This window comes from Perna viridis, chromosome 8 (genome assembly GCF_037379345.1).
Source record: "Perna viridis isolate PV_CMFRI_1.1 ecotype Kerala chromosome 8, ASM3737934v1, whole genome shotgun sequence".
NCBI lineage: Eukaryota > Metazoa > Mollusca > Bivalvia > Mytilida > Mytilidae > Perna > Perna viridis.
Window position 1 is genome coordinate 5,828,692 of NC_142452.1, and position 22,813 is coordinate 5,851,504.

At 33.4% G+C, this 22,813-nt stretch overlaps 2 protein-coding genes across 8 annotated transcripts in view; one reads left to right on the forward strand and one right to left on the reverse strand.

The window, feature by feature from the left end:
- On the reverse strand, positions 1-12,542 carry LOC148609080 (uncharacterized). 4 transcript variants are annotated; one of them, XM_088596309.1, is made up of 5 exons: positions 12,457-12,494; positions 6,662-6,695; positions 5,769-5,877; positions 5,183-5,346; positions 1-1,033 (listed from the first exon to the last, which is right to left on the reverse strand). In XM_088596309.1, exons 1-5 carry the CDS (start codon positions 12,475-12,477, stop codon positions 597-599), a joined length of 765 nt encoding a protein of 254 aa, XP_088452435.1. In that variant the 5' UTR covers positions 12,478-12,494; the 3' UTR covers positions 1-596. The 4 variants fall into 4 exon arrangements, with proteins under 4 accessions (XP_088452435.1, XP_088452436.1, XP_088452437.1 ...); XM_088596310.1 differs by lacking the exon at positions 12,457-12,494 and adding an exon at positions 12,513-12,542 and having other exon boundaries at positions 2-1,033; XM_088596308.1 differs by lacking the exon at positions 12,457-12,494 and adding an exon at positions 6,189-6,238 and having other exon boundaries at positions 3-1,033; positions 6,662-6,846.
- LOC148609081 (uncharacterized) overlaps positions 12,187-22,813 on the forward strand; it is a 21,912-nt gene continuing 11,285 nt past the window's right edge. For 3 of the 4 annotated variants that reach the window (XM_088596307.1, XM_088596306.1, XM_088596304.1), the window contains exons 1-7: positions 12,187-12,292; positions 12,839-12,890; positions 15,675-15,852; positions 17,088-17,375; positions 20,374-20,424; positions 20,884-20,955; positions 21,518-21,580. In XM_088596307.1, the coding sequence (XP_088452433.1) occupies positions 12,858-12,890; positions 15,675-15,852; positions 17,088-17,375; positions 20,374-20,424; positions 20,884-20,955; positions 21,518-21,580 (685 nt within the window). In that variant the 5' untranslated portion in view covers positions 12,187-12,292; positions 12,839-12,857. Of the gene's footprint in view, positions 12,293-12,735; positions 12,891-15,674; positions 15,853-17,087; positions 17,376-20,373; positions 20,425-20,883; positions 20,956-21,517; positions 21,581-22,813 lie in introns of those variants that run through there. The other variant, XM_088596305.1, reaches the window with a different exon arrangement.

Below are 22,813 nucleotides of genomic sequence, written 5' to 3' on the forward strand. Positions count from 1 at the left end.
TTTTTTTTTTGGTCAAGTTTCATAGATTAATCTTGTATTTCGTAAAATGGATTAGAGATATTTTTTGTATATTGATGTTTTTGTTTGCATTTTCGTCTTATGTCTGTGTAATCGAGCAACGAAATTTTAGTTTTATGCTCAATGAAATGTAAATGCCGTAATCAAACATGACAAAATATGCATTAATATTATACATGAAAATAAAATATGCAAATACAATGTTTCCTTTATATTGTCGTTCAATAACAAATTAATGAGTTTACATACAAATTAAAATCATTTGTATTATCTTTCCTAACAGATACAAGTTAAAAGAATAAAATATTTCAGTTAATAATCTTTTCAAATGGATTTTAAAACAATTGTCTTTACTGTGATTGTCAAGCTGTTTTGTTTCTTATTAAATTACGATATAAGTGGAATCTCTTGTGACATGAAAGTTTGAGAACTTTGATCACTATCTGATCGCATTAAGACATCTACATAACTAGAGGGGCTGGACGAACAAGGTAATGATAAAGTATCGAAGACCAATGTAGTTTCTTGGTTCAAGGAAGTTCTAACTTCGTTCTCGTAAAAATCCCTTCAAGACGATCCTACCAGAAATTTATATGGCATTTTATTACCGTCGCATTGACTTGATACCAAATTGAACTCATTTTGAACAGGTTCAGTTGTTTTATTATCCTGGCAAAGAAAAGATATGTTAATACCATCATTTGGTTAAATTTCCGGAGAATGATATGGATATAATCGATATAGTCCTCATTAGTCATATCAACCTCAGTTTCTCTTTTATTTTCTGTGTTTCCTCCATTATCCATAGTCATATTTTTGTCATCAATCTCTTCGTACACTGTCAGATAGTCATTCATCACGGGATTATCTCTTTCGTGCTCCTGAGAACCAATTACGTTGTCAGCAGAAGTTCGATTTTCGGTTACTCGCTTTCGACATTTACGGATAACCTTTCTTACAATAATTACAAACCCAACACATAATACATAAACCATGATGTCTTTTGTTGAAATAACTGAAAAAAATTGAACATGAAAAGAAAATGAAAAAAAAAACAACAAAAAAACAATAAAAATACAAATCCAATATAACGTAGTTTCTTTATGAATTCACTTGCTTGAAGGAATAACCAGCGATCAGCAATATAAGAACCAAATAAATATCATCAGAGAAATATCGCCTTGATATTTTACCACTCCGAATTGAGACAGGACTTTCTATTGGCAAACAAATCGAGGATAGGCTATGAAAACTGTGAAACAACAGACCTTAGAGTCAGATACCTGTTCTCTATTGTGAATGTGATCTTTAAAATAACATTCGAAATGACATGTTTCATGATATTTTTACTTTTAATATACATTCACCAGCACTATTGCTAACTGTCCTAGCTTCAATTTAAGACGTTCTCACATAAACAAGTAATTGATCAACTGAAAACTTTTTATGTTTGTTTGTTTGTTTGTTGGGGTTTAACGTCCGAGCAGCAATATTTCAGCTATATTCAGACGATGAACATGAAATGGATGATAAAATGAACATGAAATAAAAAAAAAAAGGATGGGACACAAGGACAATAGGGTCGACAAATTTTGATTGCCACTGGAAAAAGGGGGATGGGTAAGGTCGGGCAATTTAGCCTCCTGTGGTTCCTACTCCTATCGAATACCACAGCAGGGTTCTTCAACGTGCAAGGAACGTGGCATCTTTCCCAACACGGTGCACCACTATGGTTTGCGGTCAGGTTTTCCGTATTATAGCCTGACAACCCCAGCATGTAACACGCCAGGGGTACCCCATTCCACCACCTGGGGCACACATCCCAGTTGCTCTGTGGGCAGAGCGCCTAGCCCCCGGCTAGGTTTCTGAGCACTATTTAGTCGCCTTATATGACAAGCTTAGCGCTGCTGCAGGCCTATTCTTATAACACCCGGACCTGCACGGGGTGAAAACTTTGAAAACTTTTTAAATATTTCTAGTTTTTAAACTTCTTTTTATTTTTCTTTTCTTTTTTTTACGTTAAAGATGTTCTACTGACAATCTGTAATTATCTTATTGTATCTATATAGAATAATTTAAATATAATTTATAGGTCCAAACGGCCGGGTGTTTGATACATTACACTTATTCGATGAAACATAGTTATTATATATGTTAACGCAGGTCAGTATAATAAAATAATCACTTACCTTCTACTTACTTATTAGAGTAATCAAAGGAACCAAGGTTATAACGGTAATCAAAATAATGTAATCCAGGGACAAAGACCAGACATGGAAAACAGACATACACAACAAAGAACATAAAGTAAGTAAAGTCATACATACAAAGTAACAAAGCAAATGTGCAATTCAGACTAAACTAAAAACTGGGAGCATGGACCAGGTGCACCTGTAGGGTAAGGTCATCTGCTTTTCTAGAAACACCCGCCGAATTGCTCATAAAAAAGTCAAGTCAGGAAAGACTCATAAGCAAACAATTAATATATACTTAAGCACTGCAACAAAAAATTCCTATCCGATAAATACTTTTGTCACATGCAACATTAGTGTTGGCATTTCGTTTTCAAATGCAATACAGTCCCTATATTTTAGTTTTTTTTTATCTTTTTAACTATACGATATAATATGCACGTAAAGGGTGAGTCTAAATGAAACTTGAGCTTTGTTAAAGTTTAATTTATATCAGGTGTCAAATTTCCGCCTTTGTTGCCTTATTAGTATATTATCTTTCTTAAACACTTTTTGATATTGCTTTTGGTTTTTTTTTTCTTTCTTTTATTTTTTTTACTTTCCATTTCGACACACGATTTCTGAAAGAACATATAGTTTATTTTGATATTCTACATGTGGTCTTTATATTGAAATAGTACACATAATGGTTTAAAAACTAAGTGTTACACTAAAGATTGATTGATTGATTGTTATAGTTTAATGCCGTTTCGGCGACTAGGGCCATATCACGGCAAGAACATTGAATGAAATGGAAATATTAAAAGCAAGATCAAAGTCTCTTCATAAAATAATGAAATTAAAACAAGCAGCTATTTACATATAAAAAGGTACATAAAAGGTGAACCTAAGACATAAAATACATATAGAAACATAACTTCGATAAAACATTTAAAATATTGAAAAATCAAGGAAGGTATCAAATTTAGATTTTATTAAATAAACCGATGTCCCGCAAGAAATCGATAATGATTTTAGATGAAACGGTCTTCAACGTATCAAACATATGGCGCAGTCAAAATAATTTTGCCTGATGTTGGCAAAATCCACACAATCTAGAAGAACATGTTTGATAGAGAAAGGGCAATCACATGGGATACACTCAGGTAGAGGATCACCAACAAGCAAATGGCCATGTGTAAATCTAGAATGTCCAATTCGGCATCTAGTCATGACCACTTGCTCTTTGCGATTGCGCGACCCGGATTGATGAACGCCTAGATCGGGTTTTATGGAATTGAGTTTGTTGTGTTCAAGGCCGTCCCATCGGTCCTGCCACATCTTTAAAATATATTTCCTTATTAAAGGTTTAAAATCGGTGTATGGTAAACTAACGTCCTTCATTCTTTCATTTAATGCCTTCTTGGCAACCCTGTCTACAACTGAATTCCAACATGACTGGGTACCCAGAGAAAAACAATCTCTATATCGAATTCCCGAAGTCGATGAATAAAATATAAAATTTGTAAGATAAAAGTGTATTTTAGTTTGTGATTCTTAATTGCCAAAAGACAGCTCAAAGAGTCAGAACAAATAATAAACTGTGACAGATTAGATTGAGTAATCAATTTAAGTGCTAACAATATGGCTCGAGCTTCAGCTGTGAATATGGAAGCGCTTGATGGCAACCGTTCAGTTACAGTTCTGTCACCATGGACAGCAGCACATGCAACGCTATCGCCATCTTTTGAGCCATCTGTATACACCGTCAAAAAAACTGGATAATTTGCTTTAATTTCAGAAAATTTTTGTTGTAAAAATAAAGGATTGGTATCGGACTTTTTATATTCACGCAGATCAAAAATGAAAGAAGGGTGTGGAAGCTCCCATGGAGGGCATTTTGAAGTAACAACAGGTGTCACTGCATTGGTCTCCAGATGAATTGCTTCCAAATGAGGTTTTATTCGAATTCCAAAAGGAGGGGTTTTGCTTTCATGTTTTCGATAAATGTCGACATAAACAGGATTAATGACACAGTCGTAGGCAGGGCTATCTGGGTAGGCCATAAGTTTACTTACATATTGAAGACCTAATTTCAAACGTCTGTCTCCAAGGGAGGGTTCATTTGCCTCGGCATAAAGGCTCTCAATAGGAGAGGTTCTGAAGGCACCAAGGCAAAGTCGCAACCCCTGGTGGTGAACAGCGTCTAAAATTTTAAGGTAAGATTTTTTGGCGGAACCATAAACAATAGATCCATCAAGTTTAGACCTAACCAAAGATCTATATAAATTTAATAAAATTGAGGTATCAGCACCCCAATCGGTACTAGGCACCATTTTTAAAATATCTAGTGCCTTAAGACACCTAGATTTAAGTAATTTGATATTTGGTGTCGATAATGTATGAATCAACTAATCATTTTTTTCAATCAATTAAAGTTATATATTTACAACTGAGTCAAAATTACTAGCCCCGTGCAGGTCCGGGTGTTAAAAGAATAGGCCTGCAGCAGCGCTAAGCTTGTCGTATAAGGCGACTAAATAGTGCTCAGAAACCTAGCCGGGGGCTAGGCGCTCTGCCCACAGAGCAACTGGGATGTGTGCCACAGGTGGTGGAATGGGGTACCCCTGGCGTGTTACATGCTGGGGTTGTCAGGCTATAATACGGAAAACCTGACCGGAAACCATAGTGGTGCACCGTGTTGGGAAAGATGCCACGTTCCTCGCACGTTAAAGAACTCTGCTGTGGTATTCGATAGGAGTAGGAACCTTTGCGCTCCGCCTCATGAGGCTACATTGACCGACCTTACCCATCCCCCCTTTTTCTAGTGGTAATCAAAATTTGTCGACCCTATTATCCTTGTGACCCATCCTTTTTTTATCATTTCATGTTCATTTTATCATCCATTTCATGTTCATTGTCTGAATATAGCTGAAATATTGCTGCTCGGACGTTAAACCCCAACAAACAAACAAACAAAATTACTAACTTACATTCCTTTGTATCTCTAAAGACAGGTTTTGTCGAATGTGAGTAAAATTCGTCAACAGAAAAATTTGTTGTTCCGTTTATATTTGAATCCAAGTTTTTGTCTGGCGATGACATGTCCGTAGTACTATTTACTTCCTCTGTTTGACATCCATTAACATGATTGCATCTGCAAAATATTCATGATTTTTTTTTCATACTTTTTGTAAAACTCAGTCCAAGTATACATTGACTTTTACCTAGAGCCTTCATCCGATAAGTATATTATATGAGGGTTAAAATATATCAAAAGGTTAAGTAAGACAGACAGTCTAACTTTTTTGATGTATGTATATTTTCATGTCACCAGAACTGAAATTCTTCAAAGATGTCTGTAATATCTGTTAACGCAAGTTTATTTTCTTCTAGAAAAACATCCCTCAGCCCGGAAAAATATCGTGATATTCAGATTATGATCAGCTATGGTATCAGTTGCGAACTGAAAGTTGCATGTATGTAGTAAATCATACCGAAAATGTTTATCTTAAGGGACTGACAGATACCTATTTCAAAATGAATGGTTTAAAAGCCTTAAGAATGAACAATACCTACCTTTCTAAATGTGAACAATGACAAGTCTGTAAACATCTGAATCCAAAGGTTTCATCACGACATGGAAAACATGGTACTCCATACCTTGATGTATAACCGTTATTACACTCTGATTAAATAAACATTGGATTTATGATAGAATTCAAATAAAGAAACACGTCCACGAAAATGCCATTTTTAAAATATTTTGTACACGCTGGTTCAGTCTTATTTGCTGATCTGTATAACATTCGTCCTGTGGGTCATACATTCAGAAACGTTCAAAACAGACAGGACATAAAATTAGCATTGACTAGGGATAAATCTTGTCAAGTTATCAAGAACTCACTTTCGTTTCTTTTTAATATTATTTTTGTATGCAACATAAGAACACATTAGCAATTCTATTTAAGTAGAGCTTAGTAAAATATCTAAACGTACCGACACATGTACCATTGTTTTCTTCCAAATGAAAGCAACATACTGGGTGGCTGAAATGTATTATACTTAATGAATTTTAAATTGTTGATTAAATTATTTAGTTGATCGATACAAACCTCCATGCATAGAAGTATTTGAAGTTATACTACGTATTTTTATTTATTAGCATCACCATCATCGTCATCATTACATTACTATAATGATAATTATAATTGTTATTATTATTAATATTATTGTATTATTGTTATTATTATTTTCATTATTATTGGTGGATATGTTTTTAGCGTTGTTTTGTTCTGTTCATATTTCCTACATTTGTCATAAATAAACATGTACACCAAAGTTGAACCTAACAATAAGAAAATAATATACATACAAGTATATGTTTCTCGTTTGATATTATGCCCATGGAGCCTTACTCTAGAGTAATAAAATGATGATTTCAAGGCCTATAAAAATCTAGATAAACATACTTGTCACTGTTGCGACAGTCCAATCCTGCTCCTCCTGCGGTAAAGAAATGCGTTGTAAAGATATAACACAAAGATACAATTTTCATTGCTTTATTGTTTTCACTTAGTAGTTTCATTTAGGGAAGAGTTTCTCATCATTCAGGAAACTATAATTACTTATCAAATGATTCAATTGCCTTTATATAATGTTTAATAGCAAACAATTAACTAAATCGTTTATCAAAACCAAAGTTGGAAGTGGTAAATGCGTCATTCTGACTATGTAAAAACTTGGTACAATACTTGCCAGGATTTCTTGTGTATTAACTTAGATTTGGATTTCATTAGAAAATAATACAAATTGAAATTACATACAATACCAATGACTTTTTTTACACTACAATAAAAGGTCAAGAGACTGATTTAATACAGTATTTACTACAAGAGTCGTGAAGAGACTGGACATCATCTTTGACTGATGTTAGTATGGTAAATAGTAGTTTTGAAAGAGGAAAGTCAGTACGTTTTGGCAGACCCAGCTATATGAAGCCTCATTTTTTTTATTTCTTGTAGAATTTTGAATCCAATACATGGACAGAAGATCACCATTTTTTATAGATAGGAAAAATATTGTTTGTTACATATCTCTTCTTTTGAAAGTGTACTACAATAATAAGTGTTGTTACTGTTTGCACTTTCTACATCCATCTCGGTACAATATTGGCTTAAAACGGCATTTCTGCATGTGAAGGTTATAAACTTAACTTAATAATTATTTCACCAACTGACTGATTGATTGATTGTGTGAGATCAACGCACGAGTAGCAATATTTTAGCTATATTCAGGCATTGAACATGAAATGGATGATGAAATGAACATGAAATGATGATGATGATGCAATGAAAAAGGGGATGAGACACAAGGATACATGTAATATGGTCGACAAATTTTGAATGACACAAGAAAAAAGGAGGGATGGGTATGGTCGGGCAATTAAGCCTCCTGTGGCGGAACGCAAAGGTTCCTACTCCTATCGAATACCACAGCATGGTTCTTTAACGTGCAAAGAGCGTGGCATCTTTCCCAACACGGTGCACCACTATGGTTTGCGGTCAGGTCTTCCGTATTATAACCTGAAAACCCCGGGCACATAACCAAGTTGCTTTGTGGGCAGAGCATTTTAGCCCCCGGTCAGGACTCTGAGTACTTAGTATTCGCCTTTAACAACAAGCGTAGCGTTGCTACAGGCCTATTCTTTTGACACCCGGACCTGCACGGGGCTCATCAATTGAAAATGTATTTCTATCTATAGGCATCAAAATATAGGCAAAAAGCTGACAAAAAATATAATTATCGTCTTTCACGTCAAATAATTTAAACAATGAGTTACAACATGATCTAATAGAGATTTTTGTATGCCTTGTCACATGGAATATTTCATCCAATGAAAATATCTCTTTTTCTATACTCGTTTTCAAAAATAAACTCTAGCGAGGAAATATCTCACATTTTCGGATTTTGACATATTTGAATTGTCCATAATAGTACGTTTAAGTATTTGTGCCGATATTTAGTGACCGACATGCTTTCAGTGTTTGTTGAATCAATCGGTTTGAACTGTTTGGACATATATTGTTTGTTATTTCTTCCTTGAAAATGTTTTGCTGCTTGTGATGCATCTACTAATTGTTTTCGGAGATGCATTGATTAATTATACCTGTCTTGACGTAACATCTTCTGCTGTGGTTACAAACTTCAGAGATAATCATGTGTAGAGTCAGTATCTCTGTGACGAGTATTCAGTCTTGAAATAATCATTCTAGAGACATTGGAATAATTTACAACCTGCCTTGTGTCTTTCCTGCTACCTGTTTTGTCTCATGTTATAGACATTAATTTATGTGTATCTTTTGTTCAATATTTTGATGCGACCTTTTGTTCAACACAATTAATGAATGAAGCATCAATTCAATTCTAACTTCTTACAGATTATTTTCAAAAGGCTAACAATGTATATTTTTTTTTAATCAGAAAATATCGTTACGTCACTTCTGAACTTTAAAAAAATGAGTGAATGTGACAGATAGATCGTTTATGAAACTATTCTTATATAAAGTCGGATAAGAAACATTACAAACTTGAAGCAGAATCAATACAGACCTTGTAGCGAACTGAACTGAGGGTCCAGTCTCAAGAAGAGAGTTTATATTTTGATATTTTGTTTCGTTTCTAAGTTAATGTAAACTAAACGTGTCAATGAATAGACAACTAAAATAAATCATAGATTAGTCATTTTTAAAAAGAATAATTCTTGGTCTCACGAAAAATTAAAAAAAAGTCAACTAAAAGAAAACAAAATCTAAAAATGAGCCTCCCACTTTAAATACTTCAAATTCTTATACGAAAAGAATAGATATAAAAATCTAAAAAATGTATAATTTTTTTAAATGACAGAATCTAATATAAAGAAGAACAAAATGATGAAACACATCTTAAATAAAGCATCATTTAACCTCTGATGTATATTTTAAAAAAAAGTAAATAACAAAGCGTTGTGTGCGGACATCATAAAAATAATGCAACTAATAAAATCATATTATTGTATTACCATGTAATACCTTAAGCACTTCCACGATATTATATAATGACAAATGCATTGAATAGGTGACTAGTTCAACGAAATACGAACTGGTTTTCATTTTCGAATTCAAAAGCCTTCAAATTGAAAAAAAATATCTCAAAAGCTAATTCAGAATTCAAAGAGCGAGAGATAGGAATAGGGACCATAAGCAAAACAAAAACAAATGTCGGGAAAATAACAGGAGGATTGTTTTGTCGGTTTGTGGTACTTACTGTTGGGGTATGGCACAGCGCGATCGTAAAAAAATGTATTAATTCAAAAGCACAATGGTAATTGAAAATAAGGGCAAATTCGGAAATTTTGGTACGGTACATTAGTTTTGGAAAAATAAGCCAGTGTATTACTGTAGAAAAATAAGCCAGTGTATTATTGTAAAAATTGCCCCGTGCAGGTCCGGGTGTTAAAAGAATAGGCCTGCAGCAGCACTAAGCTTGTCTTAAAAGGCGACTAAATAGTGCTCAGAAACCTAGACGGGGGTTAGGCGCTCTGCCCAAAGAGCAACTGGGATGTGTGCCCCAGGTGGTGGAATGGGCATGTTGCATGTTGGGGTTGTCAGGCTATAATACGGAAAACCTGACCGCAAACTATAGTGGTGCACCGAGTTGGGAAAGATGTCACGTTCCTCGCACGTTAAAGAACCCTGCTGTGGTTTTCGATAAGAGTGGTAACCTTTGCGCTCCGCCACAGGAGGCTAAATTACCCGACGCTGCCCATCCCTCCCTTTTTCTAGTGGTAATCAAAATTTGTCGACCCTATTGTCCTTGTGTCCCATCCTTTTTTTCATTTCATCATCATTTCATGTTCATTTTATCATCCTTTCCATGTTCATCGTCTGAATATAGCTGAAATATTGCTGCTCGGACGTTAAACCCCAACAAACAAAAACCCCTGTAACAAATTTATTATTAATAGACCTTAAGTGTCAACAAAGAGTTACTAAGGGAAAAGGAGTCAAACGGTAAAGAGTAATACCTCATCGAGATAAGTAAACAAATTTAAAAATTCATGATAAAAGTATATAGACAATAGACAATAGACAATTGAATTTGCACAAACACATTTACAGTGAACGGTTATGGCAAAACAGAACAATGTAATATACATTACATGTAAACTAAATTTATGACCATGGTGCGTCAGTGGTGTAAATCTGATCAAAACAGATTGATCTATAGTTTTAACGTTCTATATTAATATAATTTCTGTTAAATTAAATTAACCTTCAATTCAAACATTCAATCATGAATTTGATAGTTATTTTTAATATTTTTATAGAGCTACTGTTCAATATATATGCTATATCTCTTGGTGTGAGGTGAGGTTTTGATGAAGAAATAAAATTATGGTTGTCCAATTTCATTCTGTATTGATTTATTTGCGGTGTGTAGTGGGTGCACACCGAGAGGAAATGATATTCATCCTCTATGTTCCCACTATCGCATGATTTACAAATAGGTTTTTTTCTCTCTATGTTTTTGTACCGACCTTTTTCAATTTCTAGTGAATTTACTGATGATAGATCTTTTTATTTTAGATTTACATAAATCAATATATGGGGGACTTTTAGACGGAATAAATATTTTAGGGGAAAATGACACTCGTAGCTAGAGAGCCTATTATAGTTTGCTTCAACTGATCGTGTAGTCTTTGTTCGATTCTTTTGATATAAAATTGAAGGTTATTAAGTTGTAAGTTAAGATGACAGAACCCTAATTTATTTAGTATATTTTTTACATTGGGCATCCACAAGTTTGTTTTTTTTACTTCTCTGAACATTTCGTAGACTAGTGTATCAGAGGAGTTAAGGATATGGTTTATATGTAGAGATGTTCTGTTCAGGTCTGATAAGCATACAATGTTTGTAGTTTTAGTATTTACTCCAAAGATTTTTTTTGTGAATTTCAAATGTAAGTGTTCATATGGGTCAGAGTCACTGAAAGTTTTTCTAGCTCCTCAGCCCTCACTTCCATATTACCAAAGTGTCAAATAACTTTTTAAGTAAATTACAAGGAACATCTATAGATATGACTTTTTTTTTATTTTAAACCAGGCCTTTCTTCCCTTCTCTATTAGGTTATTTTTGATAGATTCAAATTACCATTGTAGTTAAATGTAATCCCCAGGTAACAGTGAGATTTTACTGTTCCTAGCATATTTTTATCAATACTGAAGTGGTTAAGAAAACTTTTACCATTTGAATTGAATATTTTTATTTCTGATTTTTTTGTGTGTTTACTTCGAGTTTCCATGATATGCAAAAATCATTAAGAATGTTAAGTGCATTTTGCAGGCCTTTTTCTGTTTCTGACAGCAGAATAATATCATCTGCATACATCACTGATGCAATTTTTAAATTACCAATTAATATTGGTTCAGCGTTCCCATTCTTAAGCTGATCAAAAATACCATTTATAAACAGATTAAAAAGGGTCGGACTGAGGACATCATCTTGTTTAGCTCTACAACTAGAGGGTAAATATTGACTGAAATCGTTTGGGAATTTAATTTGGCATTTTGTGTTTTGATACATAGAATAAATGATATCAAAACTTTTATTCGGACTTTAAGTTTTGATAATATATAGAAGAAGCCCTCTCGCCGAATCGTACGAAACGCCTTTTTAAAGCCTATAAAGGCGACAAAGACTTTCTTTTTCTTTCTTTTGTAGTTATCTATTATTGATTTTAAGGTAAAAATGTGGTCAGTAGTTCTTGGTTTCGGTTTGAATCCAATTTGATTTTATCGATCAGTTTATTGGATTCAATAAATTGATACAATCTTTCATGAATAATTTTATTAAAAAGTTTGCCTAGATTAGAGGTAATTGATTTCCTTCTATAGTTTGATGGGTCTAATTTATATATCACTTGTCGTACTTTGGCCTATTAAGAAACACTTTTACGTTGATCATCCACCGGAAGTGTGTCAAATTTGTTTAAATTTAGAATGAATGTTTATACACATGGATTGAAATGGATTTTAACATGAGATTTATTTGTTACAAATGACGGTAATTTTTTAGATGAATTTCTATAACCATTGTGTATCATTTATCTTTTCATTTACTACTACATTCACTGATACATTATCGATCATAAACCATGGTAGAGTTACACGTTGTTGTTTTCACTTGTTTTTTAACATATACACGTAAACATTTAGTACAGTAGTTACAGTTGGGAGAACGGTGCACATATACTCAACTGATAACAATAAATACATGTACTTACTGTAAAATAAATCATGACAGGTGCCACGTGGGCAAATTTATATCGGACAAATAATGTGTACTGAAAATTATTCGAAACAGTGATAAAAAATTATAAAAATCAAATTAAAACAAAATTAAATACAAATGATACCAACAAACATAAAAAACAAATAGAAACCCCAATACGTCGTCTAAATAAAACATGATAAAAATAAATCAAAAGGCACTGTATTATTTTACTTCCTTATTCAGATTTTTTGATTAAATAAATAGCAGTTATCAGTGAATGATTCCATTAAACTCGTACAAACATCCACCTAAATCATGTCGTTATTGTAATTGCAGCTTCATAACATAGTTGAAGATGTTTGGAATCAAAACTATTTTTCTGATTCGGGTAAGTTGACATATTTAACTATTAAAAACATACTGATTTAAATTGGTAGCTTCAGTTATCAATTTTCAGAAGCTAATATTAACATTATAACAAAAAAAATAATAAGATTCCGTTCAGGTAAAAAAAAAAAAGGACATTTTATTAACTTATCATTTGGTTTTATGTTTGAGTCATTATAGGAATAATGCACTTGTTAAATCTCTGATACTTTTCTCACTACTTTTGAATACAGGATTCTACATGTGACAACACTTAGTGAAACACTTATATTTTACAAAGGATAAATAAAAAACATTAAATTTCATATGCCAATCTATTGCTTTTCAAGGATGTGTTATTGTTTACAAATGCATATATTATGAAGCTAACATATCTAATACAGGGCAAATCCCACTAATTTGTAAACAATTTGTAACCAATAACAAGATTGTAATCAAAACATAAATATTTCAAGAACAAATGATTTTCAAACTTTAAATCTAGGTTTTCACATTTGCCTATATAACTATTAAATAAGAGTAATTAAGGGAGCCAAGGTTATAGCGGTAATCAAAAGAATGTAATCCACGGATAAAGACTAGACATGGAAAACCGACATACAAAACGGAGAACATAAAGTAACAAAAATCATACATACAAAGTAACAAAAGCAAATGAGCAACTTGGAATCCACTAAAACTTGACGCATGGACCAGGTGCACCGGTAGGGTAAGCGTCCTCTCCTTTTCAAGAAACATCCGCCGAGTTGCACATAAAAAGTCAAGTTCGAGGTAGACGAAAGAGGAATGGAAAACTATGACACATTGAACAAAACAGTCTTCATTGCACAGATGGATACACCGTAACTATCCACGAGTTCATGACGATGACCATAAAACTTTTGTAGTGATGACTTCAATCTTATAGCAACATAACACTGCTCCAGAAGCCTATTTGTTAGAGTTCTAGCGCGATACAAAAAGTATGCGTAGTCTCCGCAAGCTCTGGAATAATGTATGAGTTGTGTTATAACCACTCCATACGCAGGTGCTGAAGGGATGTTGCTACAAATTAAAGGAAAGTTGACAATTTTGAATGAAAAGTCATCACGTTTGTCGTAAAGTTTGGTCAATAGTTTTTCTTTACTATCGATTTCTAAGTGTAGGTCAAGGTATGAGGCTGACCTCACAGTGTCTGTATTATCCTTTATTTCAAGTTCTTTGGAGTAGATGCGATGTATAACATCCCCAACACTAGGATTGTTTAAAGATAATACGCCATCTATATAACGGAAACTGAAATTAAAGGATCTAGCTAAACGATGTTTTTTCTTTCGGATCAGATCAGCTATAAAGTCATCCTCATATGATTGAAGGAATAGGTCAGCAAGTAGAGGAGCACAGTTTGTTCCCATTGGAATGTCGACCGTCTGTTGAAAAACGCGTCCACCACATTGGACAAATATGTTATCGATTAAAAATTCCAACATTTTATAAACATTTTCTTCTGTATAAATGGAAGATGATTAGGATGTATTTCTTACAAAGTATACGATATCTCTACCAAGAACTACATATTTATATCTAGGTGTACCATCTTTTTTGGAAAAAACAACGATGTATGTTTTTATCAGTCGGGATTTTAACTGAGTATGTGGAATAGAAGTATACAGTGTTGAAAAATCATAGGGTTTAATGTTATTATGTTCTGATAATAGTCTTGAACTGATTGTCTCCAAACAATCTGTTGAATTTCGTAGGATCCACATGAAATAATACCACTACGGGAGTATCAAGAGTTGTTGAAGGACTGCAACCCCTCTTTGACAGCTGTGCATATAGAAGTTAAAAGTTTTGAAAGAGGTTTGGTGGTACATTTCGCAGATCCAGCTATGAAACGTTGTTTGTTTAGATTCTTGTGGAGTTTAGGAATCCAGTACATAGACGGTAAATCACAGTCATCGTCCTTGGTAGAGAGACCAAAAGAGGATAGCACTGATTTATGGTTTTCCACAATTTCTTCTTTGGAGAGTGTGGTAGCAGTATAGGTCCTATTACTGCTATTAGCTCATACGTCTACCTCTGATAATAAACATTGGATGTAAAACGTTTTACAGACAAAAACAATGTTTTCTGCTGGTACGACAACATATTTGTCATGTATAGTAGACAATATTTTTACTACATCATTGTCTTTTAAAACTGATGTAGGTTTGGCACTCTTTATTTTGTATGTATGATTTTAGTTGCTTTGTGTTCTTTGTTGTGTATGTCTGTTTTCCATGTCTGGTCTTTGTCCCTGGACTGCATTCTTTTGATTACCGCTATAACCTTGGTTCCCTTGATTACTCTTTGACCTACTTAAAACATTCATTTGTTTCAAAATTAAAGACCTCACGGCATTTACATATACTGTTAAAACTTAATTTCCTGTTTTATGGAACACAAGTTTAAAATCATTTCTTAACACTAGACATGTTAAAATGCAGTTAGGAAAGTTGGAAAAGAGCGACAGATAAAATTATAACTGAAAACATTACAATCGGAAATGCCCTAGACTGTAGTGGAATCCTCGGAGCACAGAACTAAACGTTTTTATCTGACACACCATTTTAATAAGCAATTCAACAAATAATAAATAATTAATCATCAGTTTAAAGAAATTTCGTTTACTTCTACACGTCTTACAACTTAGGGCTTGCCTTTGAAACTATACTGAAAACATACATCATTTGTGTATTGTCATACATTGTATAATGTTTTGAAGATAACGAAAGTTATCTTGAGTGTTTTTTTATGATTTCAGATTTACCTGTTCAACACAGTAGAATCATATCCATTGATATGCCCCTCTCCATCTCAATGGCGTCTAAGATCAGATAGTTTCAACAATTGTAATTTGGGAGATCACTACATGTGTCTATTTAATGAGTCATCCACGTCAAATACTGAACTATGCCGCAAACCAGTGGTTTATCGGAAAGGTACTTTATTTTAGTGCATTAATGCAATAAATATGCTTATGTGGATACAAATTAATATGATGGGTATTGAAATACCGAAACAAGTACCATACAATTACATATACTACAATATTTCGATATGCTGAGCCCGCGTTTAAAGGAGTAAGATTTCATCAGCGGCAATTACAATCAAATATATAAGAACTCAGTTCAATAAAATGTTATATACTTGAAGTACTATAAAGTACTTAAAACTGAAACTAACGAAAATAGGCAGCCAAGTCTGTCACTGAGAGATATTACCACGTGTAATACAAGGAATGAAGCCTCACTGTTTTAGTTTTTCGAAATACTGTAAATTTATATATATATATATATATATATATATATATATATATATATATACATATATAACGTCTCAGAATGTGACGACTCCAATCGCTACACTGCTCCATCGGATCAAATTGATACAGGGAAGATAGGGTAAACTTATAGAAGGGTCTGAAAAATTCCCAACGATGTTAGAACTGTCAAATTTGCGAAGCGGGACTCGAACTCGTACTGCTGTGACATCTATGGCAACACGGCCTGCACTAAGTCCAACGCCCTAGACCACTCGGCCGGCTAGGCTATATAAAAATATAGCTTTCGCTGGCTGGGTCATTCCTCTTCGTAGGATTAATCTAGGGCTATAACTTAGTACACGATGTATGGTAGTACGGGACAGTTCATCTAGGTGTTATTATATAGGATAGAGGATCAAATTAATGATACATGTCACAACAAATCAATATTATAGAACGTCTCAGAATGTGACGACTCCAAACGCTACACTGCTCCATCGGATCAAATTGATACAGGAATATTTTGCCCATTATATACTTTATTATAGTGTGTTAACATCTTTATCGGTATCGTTGTACAACCCTTTAGACTTATATAATTATTTTTGTTTGTGCTGCATCGTGATGACTGGACGATCCGATACCCATTAACTTTGCTGGTTGGCAGATTCCTTTAGACCATATATATATATATATATATATATTATATTTATATATATATATATATATATATATATATATGTATGTGTGTGTGTGTGTATATATATATAGAAAACCTCTAGTTTCTTGTCTGTAATAAATTACAAATTTTGTTTGTAGAAGTCTATTAGAATGCAAAAAATATCATGTTTTGATATATATATATATATCATAATCCATTTGATTTTGTTCAGTTATCCAATAAATTTCCAGGTTTAAAGCTTATATGGCACGGCGATATCGATGCTGATTACTGTCGTGAAGATCGATTCCAACCGTTTAACTTTTGGACAAATGGAAGTAGTACCTGTGTGAATATTAAGTCAAAATGTAATGACGAAGGGCAGATTAAGTATGGAAACGGAACAGGATCTAAAGATGTTACGTGCATCTGTGATAGTACGAAAGGTTTTCAGTTGCTTTATAAGCCAATGAATACAATATATTGTACACCTTCAGAGGAAGATTGCACTTGCTTTGCAAATGAAACAATTCAAATTGGTAAGCAATATAATGCAAATTTGGTAATAATACTGTATCATTTTTATGAATAGGTATAGCATTCATCTTCAAACAAATTCACATTCAATCACTGCAAATGATAGAGGTGAAAGAATAATGAAGGGAACCAAGTTTAAAGCGGTAATTAAATGAATTTAATCCAGGGACAAAGACCAGACATGGAAGACCGACATATACAACAAAGAACATACAGTAACTGAAATCATACATACAAAGTAACAAAAGCAAATGAGCAACTCGAACTCCACTAAAAACTGGGAGCATGGACCAGGTGCACCGGTAGGGTAAGCGTCCTCTGCTTTTCTAGAAACACCCGCCGAGTTGCCCATAAAAAGTCAAGTTCGCAGTAGACAAACGAGGAAAGGAAAACTATGACCCGTTGAATACATCAGTTTTCATGGTGCAGATGGATACACCATAACGGTCCACGAGTTCATGATGACGACCATAAAACTTCTGTAGTGATGACAGCAACATAACCCTGTTCCAGAAGCCTATTTGTCAGAGTTCTAGCGCGATACAAAGAGTCTGCGTAGTTTCGGCAAGCTCTGGCATAACGTATGAAACAAGGTGCAGAAGTACTCACCGTACAAAAGATCACCCACCGCCATATCGATGTTCACGAATATGACAATATGTAGTCTTGTCTAACTCTTGTAATGACCAGGAATTAAAAATATTCTGTCACCTATCCTCCATGTAATACTCTGAATATCATTCCATCAAAGGTGGCCTTGACAACTGGGATAAACTTGTCTGATATTCCATAATTCATTTTGATCTTCTATAGCCTCTGTCTATACCAATGAACGCCTTCTTAAAATCAAGCCTATTGACCGCTTAATGCATTTCCATGTACCCTCCACTAAATCTATCTCTGATCTTTAACGGACAAATAACATTGTTTCTAGTGTCGATTGTTTTATTCATGGCTTGTTTTTTTTCTTCTTTCTTCCAATACTTTCCTTCAAAGGTGTCATGAAAGTCTCCTTTGTCATATTTCATTTGTCTTCTATAGAACTATACCTATCTGCCTTACGATCAAAGGTGTAGCAATGAACCTCTGTTAATTATTTTGTAATGTAGCCTTATCTGTAATAGATCCACATTGAATTCAGCCTCACTATGTCTTCGTCATGTTTTCTAAGCTTAATCTGAAACTTTCCAACATCCAAACAGCGGTCTGAAGCAGCATATGTGTCATGTTTTACTACATGTTACTAAACTTGGTGTTGAAGTAGATATGGTCAATCTGGTTTTGATCACCTTGACAGGAGATGCCCATGTTGTTTTGTGGATCTCTTTGTAGGAATAAACTGTCCCACCGATAACTTAGTTCCAACTTCATGATGGCTTATCTTGTTTTTATACTCATTGTGTGTTAACATTTCCGATATTAGCATTGACGTCAACTATCAGAATAACAAATTTTCTCTGCTCTTTTCTCGCTCGTGCTTTTCTACAATACATTCTTCCTTCATGACATCCTCGTTCTTGATGCAGTTAATGTTAATTTACCACTTTTGTCCGGATTGCTAAGATGATTTGGTCATTATAATTTTTGTGCGTTTTGGTGTCATAATAACCCCTACACATCTTCTATATGCGTATTCTGACCTCTGTTTTCAGATTATATGAGCTGATTTTGACTGTTGAAAGCGTTGTGTAACCTGTCAATCCTGTCTCGATATAACCAGTATCTTTAGTTGGCACATTTTCCTGATTCGCTCATTGTTCATACGCTCCATGTTCCCTCTTAATTTGGCTTCCGTGTCAAAGGACATACAGCTCTGCTTCTTCTAGGATTGGATTTCACCATACAGCGTCAATTGCCTAGCTGGACTACTTCTTTGACGTGCGGTCACCATTTTAATTTTGTTGACTGCTTCTTTTTCTGTAACATATATATTTTTCCGAGATACGGTCGTTAGCCCTATGTTTAACCCCCTGAGTTCGGAGGACCTGCTTTTATTCCCAAGGTAAATCCTTCCCGTCCTTGGAAAGACAGCCACTGCTAACAAGGTTCTTCTACCCGGGTTTTCTGTTTAGATTTACTTCTATAGCATTTGATGATCCAAACTCTTTCACAAGGCAGTGAGTTTATTTGACCCGAAGCTGGGCCAAGGTAAGTGAAAACCAGAGTGTGTCCACCAGCCGCTGGTCCTACACACTGCAACTCTGGGTCCTTGCTACACCCAGATCTCTTACATGTTTAACATGTAGTCGTGGGATATTTTAGTTAACGTGCATTATCACGGGGAGGCACTGTAAAAGTCTTGGTAATTTAAAGGCTATGTACTAGCAGAGTAAGAATTATGTACTCTATTCATCTTTTCGCCCAACCTTGGCTTTGTACCTTACTGGACGTCTTACAATTATGCTTCTGGAACAGACTTATTTTGCTGTAATGTCATAGTCATCACTGAAGATGTGTTATGGTTGTCATCATAAAGCCGTGGATCGTGATAGTGTACCCATCTACATCCTGAGAACCGATCTAATCATCGTGCAAAGTTTTCCATTTATGCGCAGTTTTCCTTCTCTCTTTCGTCTTCCCCAAACGTGAAATTTTATGTGCAACTCGGCGGGTGTTTCTAAAAAAAAGGACCTTTATCCCATCAGAAAACTAGCTCCATGCTCCATCCTTTTTCGTGGAGTTTTGGTTGCTCATTTACTACTATAAATATGTGTTATTTTGATTATTTCTTGTTCTTAATTGTATGTTTCTAATTTCCCTGTCAAGTCTTAATCTTTGGTATAAATTAATTTGCTTTTCGCTGGAATCTTGGTTCCTTTGTGTTAACTCATATATGCACAGTAGGACATATCCGTTACTATATAGGAACTTTTGCACATAGTAGAATGCGGAATATTATCCTCCGCCGGGATATCTGCTGAAATAGTATTCACTAAAATAAATTAGAATTACTCTGTAATTTTGCACACTTACGCTATTTAATCTATTCCATATTTGAAGACATCAACAAAGCTGTCGAACGACCTAACATTACCCGTCTACATCAACATAGTAAGTCAAATAAAGCAAATTGTATAATGTTACTTGAAGTATCACGGGGAAGGTTTATTGATACAATATTCACAATTAAAAATAGATTAAATACATCATTATCTACTCAAGATAATACTAAGAAATATTAACTTTTTAATGACATTAATTACTAAAGCAGCAGCTCTTTGAAATAATTAACTAGACAGATAATGCCTTACTTGAGAATCATTTAGTAATTAAGTAGACAGGTAATACCTTTCCAGAGAATCATTTGGTAATTAAGTACACTGTTAATGTCGTTAGTAATTAAGAATTAAGACTCATATCCGTTATCAACACGTTTTATCTGCATTATATTGAGTTTCAGTTTTTAGTGTGACTATTTATTTTACTTTTTTTATTATTTATACACACGGGTATTTAGACTACTTCACAACTTTCATTACTTTATTTTGCATATGACGCTTTTGTTTTCAGACTCAGCAACTCAGAGAATTACCCATTATGTGTACAACGCGGGTCTTGTTGTTACAATATTATTCTTTATAGGTAAAACTTTCCTGTTATTTTTTTAATAAGCAAATGGATCACCATTTATCGTTATGCAATAAGAAACATTTGAAGTAATTTAAGAGAATAATTGACAGTTCCGTGACTAAAGAATCACTGTATTTTTCATCAAAAAGTACAAAATAACGGTACATAGAAAACGTATAATTATTTATTCGAAATTGTTACATCGGTATATCAATACAATTCACATTCTGATGTTTTTGATACAAATGAATTAATAAAATAACGTAAAAAATATTTTGAATTTAAAGTATATCGTTTTGGTTAAAGTTGACATGTCTATTATAAAAATTGATTCACTGGATTCAAGCGAAAAACGATGGATCAAATCGATTACACTACTTTATACTTAACAATGATTGCCACATGACAAACATCCAAAATATGACAGTAGTAAATCTCAAAACTTTTGCAGGATATTAAACAATAAAGTGTCAATGTATTTCATCTTAATGAAATTATATTATAATCATGAAATTACATTCAAGTTTATATAACGTAAAGCAAAACCTGTTATTTACTTAATTGTATCTATTAGTTTTAGGTATAATGACTTTCATCCTGGTACTGTTTTGGAAAAAAGAAATAAAAGATTATAAATGTAAGATTAAGAAGTTATTCATTCGTATTTAACTAGATCTGTAAATTGTTCCATTCAGCCACTGCATGTATCATCCTACAACACTTCATTCTACTTTTTTAAAATCCTTGTTTGTCCCAATGAATTATGCTTTCATAGTCATGAAAGATGAGTTCTGACTGGCTGATCAGAAAGGTTATCAGAACAAAAGGGAGAATGGAGTGTTAAATACATTTTATATATTTCTACCTCAATAGTGTTCAGAACAAAAAAACTGTCAGTGCTCTATGTTTTAAGAAGAATATTCACAGATTCAAGATCCAGTATATCTATTCTGTAAATGTTCTGTCAATGTTTTAATGATTAACTTTTATTACTTTTCTTATGCATGCTAAACGAATAATACTAAACTTTCAAATCAAAATGGGAAACCGGAATTTAACCGGAGATATTTAGAATTATATTATTAAATGTTATACTGATGATAACTATGGCAGAGTTATTCAGTTTGAATACGATTGTAGCTTATATAACCAAACAAACACAAAAATGGAAATCATGTCTTTATTTCTTAATTCTGATGTTGTAAATAATGCAATAACACCTTCAGCCTGGCTGATATTTAACCGCATTCCTGTATTGATTAATTCTTACAAGGTTTGGTAAGTCAATATTTATAATGATTTGCAATACATGAATATATATATATATATATATATATATATATATATATATATATATATATATATATATATATATATATACTTTTAAGCCAAACTGACACTGTTAACCTTCTAAAATGTTTCTTTTTTTTTCTAGTGACAAGAAGCGTTTACATATCAAATATCGTATCGTAAAATATATTGCGTTTAGAAACACATTCCTTCCCGAGGTTTTATTTCGTCATAGAAATTCACATTACTTAAAACTGCTTTATGTGCAATGCATGTTTCATCTTCAATTAAATAATTCAAGTGTTTATACTTAAGTTTTAATCGATGAAAATTAGGATTTTTCGATAAATAATTTAATTTTCAAGTATTAATTTCTATTCCAAAACTTATTAAGATGCACTGTGTATTTATGAAATTCAAGGAATTGGGATAATTTGGAAGTGAGAAACAAAGTATTATATAAAATTGAAGTAAGGCAAACAAGTTTATCTGATTGCTACAATAAACATCATTTTTACTTTAGATTTAAACAGAACACAAGTCTCATGCTATCTCGGTCCCTATGTAAAAACTTAGACTG

Coding starts and splice junctions, on each gene's coding strand:
- LOC148609080 (XM_088596308.1), bottom strand. CDS start 6,777: ATGAAACTACTAAGTGAAAACAATAAAGCAATGAAAATTGTATCTTTG. Junction 6,239..6,661: donor GACTGTCGCAACAGTGACAA/GTATGTTTATCT, acceptor AATACATTTCAG/CCACCCAGTATGTTGCTTTC. Junction 1,034..5,182: donor CTTTAGAGATACAAAGGAAT/GTAAGTTAGTAA, acceptor AATTTTTTTCAG/TTATTTCAACAAAAGACATC.